General features: G+C 42.0%; 1 protein-coding gene across 4 annotated transcripts in view; it reads left to right on the top strand.

Annotated features, from left to right (window-relative positions):
- Nucleotides 1-13,283, top strand: part of LOC311296615 (alpha-2-macroglobulin-like) — a 44,380-nt gene that overhangs the window by 1,715 nt on the left and 29,382 nt on the right. For 3 of the 4 annotated variants that reach the window (XM_084418458.1, XM_084418459.1, XM_084418461.1), the window contains exons 4-9: nucleotides 448-500; nucleotides 613-633; nucleotides 3,615-3,780; nucleotides 12,601-12,685; nucleotides 12,879-13,014; nucleotides 13,107-13,260. In XM_084418458.1, the coding sequence (XP_084274584.1) occupies nucleotides 448-500; nucleotides 613-633; nucleotides 3,615-3,780; nucleotides 12,601-12,685; nucleotides 12,879-13,014; nucleotides 13,107-13,260 (615 nt within the window). The remainder of the gene's footprint in view (nucleotides 1-447; nucleotides 501-612; nucleotides 634-3,614; nucleotides 3,781-12,600; nucleotides 12,686-12,878; nucleotides 13,015-13,106; nucleotides 13,261-13,283) is intronic. The other variant, XM_084418460.1, reaches the window with a different exon arrangement.

The raw sequence follows: 13,283 nt of genomic DNA, 5'->3' as shown, positions 1-13,283 counted from the left end.
AACTTTTCTAACCTGATAATGTAATAAAATACAGCCCTAACACAAATATGTAACAAAGACACAAAACAAAAATGAGAGAGAGCTAGACAAAATCCAGGAGCTTCTTAAATAGGTTGCCACAGGTGCAGCTGGTTTTCATTAGGGCAATCCCGCCCACCAAGGAGGAGTCGGTCCTAGAATTCTCACAAAAAAACTAAAGTTAAAAAAAAGAGGGGCAGGGCTGTAACAAACATTATGGCTAAAACAGGCAGCAAGTTAAATTTGGCTCAAAAGGCACATTCACCCAGCAGCAGAATACAGTTGTCAGTCCTGTATTTGACACTTAATACAGTTCACACACAGTTTGGTAATTTACAGGAGAGAAATATGACTGTAAGCAATTGTCCCTTACATAAGAGCTGAAGACATTAAAAGTGAAGTTTTTTAATACACATTTCTATTTTACAGTGAACTTCAGAGTTGTTACAATGGATACAAACTTTGCACCCCTTGATCAGCAGGTCTGATGTGTTTATCTGGCATCTTTATTTTCTCTTGCATTGTTGAATACACGTTTAATAAATAAACACATTTTTGGCTTTTAATCTTAAATTTCTATTTGCTCTTTCACAGTATAGTACAGTGGTTCTTGAGGTAAGAACACAAAACCTTCTGTGCAGTCATAACAAACACACCTTTTAAATCTGATTAAAACTAGAAATTCAGTTATATTTGCAATTATTGTATTTTCAGTAGGGTAATTATTAGGACTGTTACTTTTAAGAAAAATCTAATTCGAACGGATATCAAATATCAAGCAATGTATTAGAATATATTCGAATATGTAAAAAAAAAAAAAAAAACACCGTAACGGAGATTCAATCACAAATTCATTAACAGTCTAACCCCTGGTTCACACAGGACGCCGAAGCGACGCGGAACGGAAAATCACGCGCGGTCCGGCGCCTGCCTGTTCACACTAGACGCGTATTCTCCGCGGCGGTCTACAAGCGCTTCTGCTCAGTTGTTGTTTATTCAGAGCTATTTTTTTACATCATGGGTAAGTAAATAACCTCATAAAATGAATACACCATGTTTCTATAACCAAGAAGTTTGTACACTTCTTGTATTAATACTTTTTGTTAATACTCGCGGTATTTTAATTTGAAAATTGCTTATATTTTGACAATTGACCGGATGTCTCGTGTTTCTTGGTGTGACTTCCTGCCGGAATGGACGCGGATCACTCGCGGCTCGCGAAAAAAATAGACCAGATGCCGAAACTGGCGCTTCACGGCGCGGGCCGGCCGCGACGCGCCGCGGCGCACCACGTCTGGTGTGAACGACACCATAGGTTAACATGGGCGCCGAAAGGAAGCGGCCTCCGTTCCGCGCCGCTTCAGCGTCGCTTCGGCGTCCGGTGTGAATGGGCCGTGACAGTCATAAACAGGACTCAGCCTGTCTAAAAAAAAAATGTTTTACTTAATGTTTGAAACAGCAGGTTATCAACTTAATCTATATGAAGTGCCACAGTGCATAGCCAATCACAAAATTAGGCTACATGGAAAAAAATGTGCCGACCGGTTGTGCAGGAAAGTATGCAGTCATACGATGTTGGACGCCTGGCGATGTTCTGGCCATCTGCTGTGTCTCTGACTCCGGCATTTGGACGGTAACTCGACAGGTGAGCGCGAAGATTGGATGTCGAGGATGCATAAGTAAACCTAAGTAAATACCCAAGTAAGTAAATTCGGCAAACTACCTTATCATTAATGGTTACTTTACCATCTACGGTGTAGAACCCAAAATATTTCCAGACAGTACTTTTTAGATGAGTTGGGGTCATAATAGCTGGGTTTCAGTCACGTGATTATGATGACGCGCGAAGGCGGGGCGATTTCAGATGGAGGGCAGGAAGTAAACACGGAGAATACGTCTATGGAGGAAACCGTTGCGGAGTGTCCATATTGTACCTTTATCCGATTTTTTTGACCATCCGTTTACACGTTCTTTCAACTCTGACCCATATCCGATTCATGTGTTTACACTTGCCATACTATCTGAAACATCGCACATGCTTAAAGGGTTAAATTATCTTGCACAGATGGGCGAACGCGAAATATGCTTGATCCTAGCTCTGCGATGTATGCGAAGTTCGCCAAACATCACCATGATTATGAGGCGGAGGAGGACGAAAAGTGCCATCATTGCACATATGCTTCAGTTATTGTGTGTGAGAGAGATCTCAGGACTGGTGGGAGCATATTGTGTTTAAATATTGGCTTTAACCGCGGAGACGTTGCCTAATGCCTCAGAAAATCCGATCTGCCTGTTTTACATGACAGTCGCATTGGCACATATCCAATTTATTTCCACATATGAATGAGGCCCGAAACCATCCATCTTCTACCGCTTATCCGGGGCCGGGTCGCGGGGGCAGCAGTCTAAGCAGGGATGCCCAGACTTCCCTCTCCCTAGACACTTCCTCCAGCTCTTCCGGGGGGACACCGAGGCGTTCCCAGACCAGCCGGGATACATAGTCTCTCCATCGTGTCCTAGGTCTTCCCCGGGGTATCCTCCCGGTGGGACATGCCTGGAACACCTTCCCGGGAAGGCGTCCAGGAGGCATCCGGAAAAGATGCCCAAGCCACCTCAACTGACCCCTCTCGATGTGGAGGAGCAGCGGCTCTACTCTGATCTCCTCCCGAGTGGCCGAGCTTCTCACCATATAAGGCCTGAAACCGATCTCGAAATATCCGAATGCATGAGTTTTTTTCCTGTTTACACTGTCATAGAACACATCGGATCTGTCTCATATATGAGCAAAAAATTGGGATTGGGTCACATTTCACTGACAGTGTAAATGAGACCTAAGTAAATGAGCATTTAACGACAACCTAATGCTATATAAACACAGACACAAAAAACACATTGGCTAGCTAACATACCTCCGACGAAGTGGTCGCTGCAGACACGGGCATTAACAGACTCTGCTCCTCCCGACCGCAGGCGTAACTTACGTTAAAAATCCACTTTTTACGGCGTTGTTCTGTGAGCTTTTTACATTTCTCACCTTTATGAGTGACAATCTTCGGTACTCTATAAAAACCCTTTCCCTTTTCTAGATTAGAACGATTGGAGCAGCCGTAAACTACACAAAACATTGGCATTTTTCAGACGGCAGATCCTCAGCTATTTCACTTCCTGCCCTCCATCTGAATTTCACGCTCTCGCTATGCAGCAGCGTGACGTCACGTGAAACCAACCTATTGTCCGCTCAGGCTGGCCGTGCTGTGGGTTATCTTCCATTTTCAAAACAGGGTGGCTGTTGGCTATTATTCGCTTGATTTGGTCATGGGCCTACGCTACAATACGTTTAGAGCGGATGAGATGGCAAACAATAAAATAAAAAACAAACAGTCTAATCATAGACTGTAAAAAATGTGCTACAAATGGCATTTTAAAATAGTTTATTTATAGTTCGATTACTGATATTTCTCATCATGTTCGAATGCATATTCGAATATCGAATAAAACGTGACAGCCCTAGTAATTATATATTTCTTCATTGATAGTCAGGATATGTTTAGCTGACTGTCACAAAATATCTACACTGTGTCTTTGCTATTAAACAGGACAATAAAACGAACCAGATTGGCCAATGGACAAATGTTTCGTCAACAAGTTGGATTTTGCAGCGTTCTTATGAATTAAGCCCAGAGGCCTGTCAAGGCATGTACAAACTGAAGGCTTTTATTGGTGACAAGAAGATCTCACATGATTTTGAAGTGAAACCATATGGTAAGTCATAAAAAAGACTCATTATGACTGTAACCTTGGTTCCCTGAAGAGGGAATGATATGCTATGTCATAAGTTACGACACTATGGGAACGTCTGCGTGATTGCGTCTTGAAGCACGTGTGAAATCAGTCCAATGGTGTGGCGGAACATCATGGGGGGTGACGTCACAACCAGGAAGGTATAAAGCACCCCTAAACCAAACATTGTCAGCTTCTGATAGGCTGAAGTCATGAAGTAAGTTATGGTGGAGCAATGCAGCATCGCAATGCAGCATCTCGTTCCCTCTTCAGGGAACCGAGGTTACAGTCGTAACTGAGGCATTCCCTTTCAAGGGAATATTTGATCAAGTTACAATAATATAGGAATGTTAATGCCTACTATGCCATACTGACCAGTGCCTGTCTAGTGTGAATAATGTCTGGAGCACAACTCAAGATCATAGAACCTGACGAATGTGTGCGGAGAGGACCAGCCTGCTGCAACACAAACATCATGAAGAGAGGCCGCAGAGAGCAAGGCTTTAGAAGCCGCCACACTCCTAGTAGAATGGGCCCAGACAGCTAAGGGAGAAGGCTGACCGGCCAATTCATAAGCAAGAGAGATAACCTCGACTACTCACTTACTAATTCTCTGCTTGGATGCTGGGTACGCCTTTCTGGGTGACCTGTTTCAGTGGCAGATTATTGTTGCTTTGTAAGGCTTATTCCTGTGTTATCTACCGTTATCATCTACTCAGCCATTCCTCTACTGGATACCTGCCTTGTCTTGTCTTATCCTGTCTCGTCTACTTGTCTGCTTACACTGTGCTCTGCCCAGCCATCCTGCTGCTCGTGGCCTTTGACTACTCCTCAACCTACCGTCCAGCAACTACTAGTCTAAGACTGAGTTACCCTCGCTGGCCGCTGCTATCCAGCTCGGATCCCTGCTGTTTCTGTTTCATTAAGCCAAGTCAAGAATATTTGTGTTAACCAGTTCTGTGCCCGCCTGGCGGCTGACTGCCTTTGTTTTCTTTTATATTAAAACTACCTGCATTCGCTCTTGGGTCCTCTGTTCTTCCTGACACTTTCAAGGTCAGAAATATTCCTGAAACCTCCTTTACAGGCTCAAAGGGAGCAGCCGAATGGCCCTCCATTGCCAAGGCCAAATCCCATGCTGGCACCCTTTTGTGAGCTGCAGGCCTAATCCTCAAGGTTCCACGGAGGAAACGAGATACTAATGGGTCTCTTTTCAAGGATACACCGCTCAAAGGAGTGTGGTAAACAGCTATGGAGGCCAAATAAACCTTGAGTGTAAAAGGTGATTAATCGTGTAGAGAAACAATCTTGCGGAGACTCTAGCACTGTCCCAACCGGGCAGTTAACTGGGTCTAAACCTCCGTTGTGAGACCAGCCTCTATGAATTGGTCCCACAACTTTCATAACTTGTGGGGGTTAAATATTGAGCCCCAACCTGACACAGAAGGTCCCTCCTGATCAGAATCTCCCAAGAGGAGCCGTAGAGGTGTGATTTCAAGTCCAAAAACCAGATGTGAGTTGGCCAATGAGGAGCCACCAACAGTAGATGGGCACCCTCCCAGCAAACTCTCTAGAGAATTCCCGGGAGCAGAGCGAAAGGGGGAACTGCATACAGGCGTAGCATCGGCCATGTCTGTACCATGGCATTCAACACCAGTGGGGCTGGATGAGTCAGAGAGAACCAAAGCGGACAGTGTGTCGTTTCTTGAGACACTAATATGTCCTCTTTCACTTGGCCAAACCTCTTCTTCCACACCCACCACCTCGGGGTAAAGTCTCCATTCCCCAGGCCTCAGCCCTTGTCTCGACAGGACGTCTGCTGCCTGATTCAGACGTCCAGTAAAATATGCCGCTCTCAGTGACAATAACTTTCCATGGGCCCATGTGAGGATCTGTTGCGACAGTTTGTAAAGTGGGCATGAGCACAACCCACGAGAGAAGCATCCGTCATTAACATCACGTGATGACAAGGAAGTCATAACACTGGGCCTTGGGACATGAACCATGGTTTCCTCAACATTGTCAAGTAACGAAGACATCTTATTGTAACCTTGATCGTGTGGAATGGATTGGAATGGATCTTTTAAAACTGTTTGACAGTGCAGTGACTGGCCTAGCTTCAGATTTATTAATGCTGAGAGGATGACATCTAATGCCTCGTTTCCACTGAGCGGTACGGTTCGGTACGGTACGGAACGGTACGCATTTATTTGCGTTTCCACTATCAAAAGTTGTGAATGGTACCAAAATGCCGAACCGTACCGTACCACTTTTTAGGTACCCTTCCATTGGGGTACCTAGCACAGTGGAACGGTACTAAAAGGTGGAGCTAGACTCACTGCAAGACGTTGATTGGTTGACAGAGAATCGTCACTTGCGCGTGCTACAAGAGGAATGACAACATAAGAAGGCCATTTTTTAATATACAGTTTAATATAATACTACTGTTACTGTGTCACGAAATGTAATTTTAAGAGTTTTTCAGGCGAGAATGTAGTTGTTTAAAGCTCAAATCTGTGGTTTATTTATAAAGATGATTTTTTTTTTTTTTTTCGGTTGTGAGATCCATGCGTTCAGCGGGCGCTCGGCGCTCATGTTTCCCGGCTGGATGAGCCTTTTCTCGGCGTTCGTCGCGGACTCCGACGGTAGTGGTTAAACATAAGATATAATTTGTTTTGTGTAGACCTAACGGGCGATCTTTGGTCTCGTGAATATATAATGAGTTCCCTGTCAATCGTTTTGGCTGAGGGCTAAGTTTAGTTTTATATTAACGTTATTTGTGTTTAACTTGTAATGTTAGACTAGAGCGCTGCATTTGGATATTTGACTGAATTGTTTGCTTTATTTCTTATTGTATAGCTTCTTGTACTTTACTTAAACTTTTATATAGGCTATTATTGATAAAACTGAAATTTAACAAAAAGAAATATGGTTTCTTGTAATTTTTTATTACAAGATTATCACTGATGTTTATTGCAACATTTGTACAAATGCATATATTGCCTGGAATATGTTTATTTTATTTATTTTTTTAAACGAAAAGAGGTAACGTTAGGGTTGTGTTTTAAATTTCGTTTCGTTATAAATAGAATAACGTATAACGTGCAGTGAATAACGTTGCGCATGAACCACATTTGTGTCCCTATAATGTTTAATTTATTTAAATGAAAACGAAAAGAGGCAGAGTGGTGTTTTATAACATATTTCGTTTTATTGTTGCTTAAAATGTACATACAGAGTAACCGAGATAACCGGTGTATCAGCGTCGCTTTTAAGAACGCGCTGTACCATTTGCATGTAGGAGTCGCGTGCATGGCAAGTACAAACTTTGCGTACTTGATATTGAGAAAAGCCTAATGTCGGCGCTTGTCTTCTTGTGACAAACATGTCGAGGAGCAAGAATAAGATCTGCTGCATGTCATCCATTGTAGTTTACTATGTTCTTCTTCACGCGAAAATGACGTCGATCGAAACACCACGCCTATCAAGTAAGGGTACTGTTGGCAGTGGAAACGCTAGCCAGATCATGGTTAACAGACCCGAACCGTACCGTACTGTCCCGTACCGTACCGTACCGTACCGTACTGCTCAGTGGAAACGAGGCATAGCCTAAGCGTGCAAAAAAGAAACGTGCCTGCATCATCACAAACTGCTACATAACGCCCAGAAAGGTGGATCTCTGTACTGGAGAAAGAACACTCTTGTTTGCGTTCTGCCTCAACCCCTGCTCTTTCATATGAGTGAGGACAACATTTTGATATTGAACCACCATGTGCTCTGAATGAGCTAATATCAACCAATCACCGATGTAATTCAACACGCGAATGCCTTGGAGTCGCAGAGGAGCCGGTGCAGCATCCAGGCATTTCATGAAAAGTGCGAGCTGACAGTGCTAGGCAAAAAGGAAGAACCCTGTACTGGTATGTTTTGCCGCCTAAAGCAAACCTGAGGTAATTCCTTTGGTGTTTAAGGATGGATATGTGGAAGTATGCATCTTTGAGGTCTATCATGACAAACCAGTCCTCTGACCTGATTGGAGTCACGATTTGCTTTAAAGTTAACATTTTTAATTTTAGCTTTTGGCCGCACGATTTACATGGTGCAAATAAATCGGACGTTCTTTTTTGGAACAATGAAATACCGGCTGTAAAATCCGAATTCTGGTGGGGAACACGTTCTATGGCCCCCTTCTCCAAGAAAGTTTTCACATCTTGTTCCATAACCAGAGCCTGCTCTGGATCCACCTTAGTGGGCAGAACCCAGTGAAAGTGAGGACGAGAACAAAACTGAATTCTGTTCTCTTTCTTTATTGTATAACCCAATGGCAGAAAGTCCCATGCTGACAGCAACCTTTCTACTAAGTCTGGTCTACTCAGTGTTGGGCAAGTTACTTCGAAACTGTAATGCGTTATTTATTACTTGTTACTGTCATTTCAAAGTAATTCGTTACATTACAATATTACTGTATTTAAAATGTAAGGCATTACACTACTATTGCATTACTTTTAAGTTACTCTCACCAAAATAACTGCCAATATGGATTTGGCACTCTAAATGTAGCGTATGATGCTCAATTAGCTCATTACACATCCAGTAGAAGGTGATGTGGTATCCGACTGAGCTTGGACCGACATACTTTATAGTACTTCAGATATTATCATGGTACCATGATAATATCTGAAGTACTATACTGTACAGTATGTTACTATGGTACATAGTATGGTACCTCAGATTTACCATGGTACATGCCCTAGTACCTCAGATATAACCATGGTACATTCTGCCGTACATATTACCATGGTACATACTACCTCTGATATAACCATGGTACCTCAAATATTACCATGGTACTTTGCATGGACTCATGGTACAGACATCTTTTTACTTTAAGCCCGGGGTAAACTTTAGGCTTAAACTTTAGCAAAAATAAAAATAACTAATGAATAATAACTAAGCCAAATATTTTTATTTTTATTATTATTGTGAGTGACTGCAGTAGTGTGCAGCATAGGCCATTTGGTCTATGAACGAGTCATAGATCTCCAAAATCATTTTTAAATGTATAATTTAATATTAATGAGATTTTTATTTAAGTAATGTTCTAATTCTAGATGTTTGTAAATGCTGCATGATTTTGACGTGGTTTAATCATGGCCGTGCGCGTGAACTTTGAACACTCATATCGCTTTCAAACACTGGAGCGGCCGCGGCGCAGAGTTGCCATGGAAACGACGCTGGACCACTGCGACTGGTAAGCAGGAAACTCCCTCTCTCGCTGTTGAGAATGTACTATCCGCTGCAGGCTCACTCATCTCGGCTCTGTATTAACGTACAGGAAGTGAAACAATTTGCGCGGACGTTTCTCCAGGACGTTTCGCTGATCTCGCGGTGATTTTGGCGAATTTGTATGAAGAAGAAAAAAACTACCACTTTATTCCAGGTTAACTGCTTGTAACGCGCGTTACTGACATTTGTACCGAGTAAAATATTACTTTTTTTCCCCCTGTAATGCCTTACATTACCGCGTTACAGCAAAAAGCAATGCATTACAGTAATTAATTACTTTTGTAACGCGTTACTCCCAACACTGATGAGTAATGAAGCTACTTCAGACCAACCCATTTTAGAGTTGTGTCGGGCGCAAGAGTCATTTATCCCGCCGGTATAATAGCAACAGCGCCCGAGATCCGCCAGCAAAGTTACTTGCGTTTCGCGTTTGATACTCGCATTTCAGATCGTTAAAATAGGGCCCTCAGTGTCTCTTTCAATTAGAATTAAAACTTAGATTTCTACTATCAAGCGTCTGTCCAGTGTGTTCATGTTTTTACTCGCGTCCAGTGTTGGGCAAGTTACTTCGAAACTGTAATGCGTTATTTATTACTTATTACTGTCATTTCAAAGTAATTCGTTACATTACAATATTACTGTATTTAAAATGTAAGGCATTACACTACTATTGCATTACTTTTAAGTTACTCTCACCCAAATAACTGCAAATATGGATTTGGAAATCTAAATGTAGCTTATGATGCTCAATTAGCTCATTACACATCCAGTAGAAGGTGATGTGGTATCCGACTGAGCTTGGACCCATAAGAAATTTACTATGATGTACTATAGTACATACCATGGTATACCATAGTAGTACCATGGTATTCCATAGTAGTACTATGGTAGTACCATGGTACCTTACATATAACCATGGTACTATATAGTACTTCAGATATTATCATGGTACCATGGTACATTGCATGGTACTGTAGATGTTACTATGGTACATAGTATGGTACCTCAGATTTACCGTGGTACCTACCATGGTACATACCATAGTACCTCAGATATAACTATGGTACATACTTTATAGTACTTCAGATATTATCATGGTACCATGATAATATCTGAAGTACTATACTGTACAGTATGTTACTATGGTACATAGTATGGTACCTCAGATTTACCATGGTACATGCCCTAGTACCTCAGATATAACCATGGTACATTCTGCCGTACATATTACCATGGTACATACTTCCTCAGATATAACCTTGGTACCTCAAATATTACCATGGTACTTTGCATGGACGCATGGTACAGAAATCTTTTTACTTTAAGCCCGGGGTAAACTTTAGGGTTAAACTTTAGCAAAAATAAAAATAACTAAGCCAAATATTTTTATTTTATTTTAATTATTATTGTGAGTGACTGCAGTAGTGTGGGCATAGGCCATTTGGTCTATGAACGAGTCATAGATCTCCAAAATCAGTTTTAAATGTATAATGTAATATTAATGAGATTTTTATTTAAGTAATGTTCTAATTCTATATGTTTGTAAATGCTGCATGATTTTGACGTGGTTTAATCAATGGCCGTGCGCGTGAACTTTGAACATTCATGTCGCTTTCAAACCCATACTGTCTATTTTTCAAACACTGGAGCGGCCGCGGCGCAGAGTTGCCATGGAAACGGAGTGAAACATTTTGCGCGGACGTTTCTCCTCTGCTGATCTCGCGGTGATTTTGGCGAATTTGCATGAAGGAAAAAAAAACTACCACTTTATTCCAGGTTAACTGCTTGTAACGCGCGTTACTGACATTTGTACCGAGTAAAATATTACATTTTTCCCCCCTGTAATGCCTTACATTACCGCGTTACAGCAAAAAGCAATGCATTACAGTAATTAATTACTTTTGTAACGCGTTACTCCCAACACTGGGTCTACTAAGGAAACCAGTCTTTTGAGACTGGTATCTGGTGTATTTTGAGAAGTAAGTTTGGCATCCTGAAGCAGATTCCAGGTAGGAAACGGCTGAACTGACCGCTCTAATAACCTCTTTCGAGGTTGAGACCTTTGATCGACAAGGGAAGACCTGCTGGAATGCCACCACCTGCTTTTTTGAAGGGCCCCACGAAAACCCCCGTACCAGGTTGTGCCGATAGACGAAGCTCAGTTGATAGATGCAGTGCGTTTATGCGCCGATAGACGATGATCAGAAGAGGACTTCCACACAATAATTTTATATTACCAAAGAGCTGTGAGGAAAATAAAAGATTAGTTAGATTAGATTGCTTAGATTAGCAACTCTAATTTTTCCACTACATATGGGCCACAAGAGAAATATTAAGCAAATAAAATAAGACAATTAGCCTAGGCCTATATACCATTATCAGCACATTGAAGTAGATTCAGCTCTCATCGTCTCTGAAAGAATATGAACCGTTAATGCAGTGTCAAATGTTTTTGCTTTCACTTTCTTTAGTGAATAATTGACTGAGGTTTCAGACTTCTTCACCACCATAACTGTAGAGCAAAGTATGTACATTGCTTGTGTGATATCCACTGACTCGATACTACTGAGTGAGACACTAAAGCCCCTTTCACACAGAGATTCCGGAAAATACACGGATAAAGTGACCCGGGATTTGACCCGGGTTCATTTGATTTTGGTTCATTCACACTGCCAGTGATTTTCCGGAATCAGAGAGCGCGTTCACACACAACCCGTGTATGTCCCGGAAAGACACGTGACATCGATGTGACTTGTAATGTCTCAGCAGCGTCTTCAGTTTGCTTATGAGCTGCGATTTCTCTCTCTCGAGAAATCACGCTTGTGCATTTATTTCTCTGATTCGATCATAAAATTGCGCATTTCGTACCGTTTCACAGCTGGCGAACGATCCCGGCTTCAGCGTCATCACTACGACACGGCATTATTACGGCTTTTGTTCACACAGCGCGCGTCCCGGGACTGAACACGGCAATGTTACTAGGTCCCCAACCCGGCATCGATCCCGGCATTAAACCCGGGTCGTGTTTGCGTTCACACAGAAGGCGTTCCGGCAATTTGCCGGCAATTTCCCGGGTTCAATGCGCTGTGTGAAAGGGGCTTAACTCACTCAGGGCGGAAGAAAACGCAGAGTGTGCTTCCTGATCCTGAGAGAGGAAATATATATTGATATATAGACACACAACCTCACATATGACAGATAGAGTAACACAGACCGCTTGCTGAAGAAACAGAAGCTGACATTGTTTGGTTCAGGGGTGCTTTATACCTTCCAGGTCATGATGTCTCCCGCCTATGACGTTCCGCCACACCATTGGACTGATTTCACACGTGCTTCAAGACGCAATCACGCAGAGGTGTTCCCATAGTGTCGTAACTTATGATGCAGCAGAGTTCTCTTGAAAGGGAACAGACAATTTGCAGTTTTGCATGGGAAGAGTTTCAATAATATGTTTGTATTTTAATTTTTAATATATAAATTGAGTACTAATAACTCTGATTTCTGCCTTCTGACTTCTAGTTTTGCCTAAGTTTGAAGTTACTGTAAAAAGCCCAAATAAAGTAAGTGTTGAAGAAGAGGAACTGATAATTGAGGTTTGCGGAAAGTGAGTGGTTTCTTTTTATTTCCTGCATTAATAAAGCAAAGTGCTCTTCCATTCACACTTTCATTTAATTGTTAATTGTATTATTATTTATTTAACTCTTGGGTCAGTTTCTTACTTTAACCCCCCATCCTAATATATTAGTTGCTTAACTCAACCCTGGGCTGTAGATCAGTTGCTTGTACCTTTTTCACAGATACACTTACGGACAGCCTGTACCTGGTAAATCACGGGTGAAAGTGTGCCGTAATAATTGGCCCTACACTGCCATATACACAGATCCTGATATTTCCCTTCCCATCAATCCAGGGTGTTTAGAGGAAACCATTGAGGTATGTGAGTTGAAACGCAGTCCATTATCTTTCCTCCATTTATCTCATTAAACCACTCTTCAGTTAATAGTTATGTTTGTGTTCATAATTAGATAAAACAGACAGGCTGTGCCATCCATACCTTAGATCCATCATACTTTTTTGACGTCTTCACACTGGTAAATGGTCGTAGGTTTCACAGGTATCCACGGCATGTGATGCAGAATTCTCTTCATGTTGAGGCAATGGTTACAGAAGAAGGAACAGGTGAGCTGTTTAATTTGGTCAGA

Source organism: Rutilus rutilus, assembly GCF_951802725.1.
Source record: "Rutilus rutilus genome assembly, chromosome: 9".
Taxonomy (NCBI): Eukaryota; Metazoa; Chordata; class Actinopteri; order Cypriniformes; family Leuciscidae; genus Rutilus; species Rutilus rutilus.
Note: the sequence above shows the minus strand (reverse complement) of the source record. Positions and strands in the feature narration are given on the sequence as shown.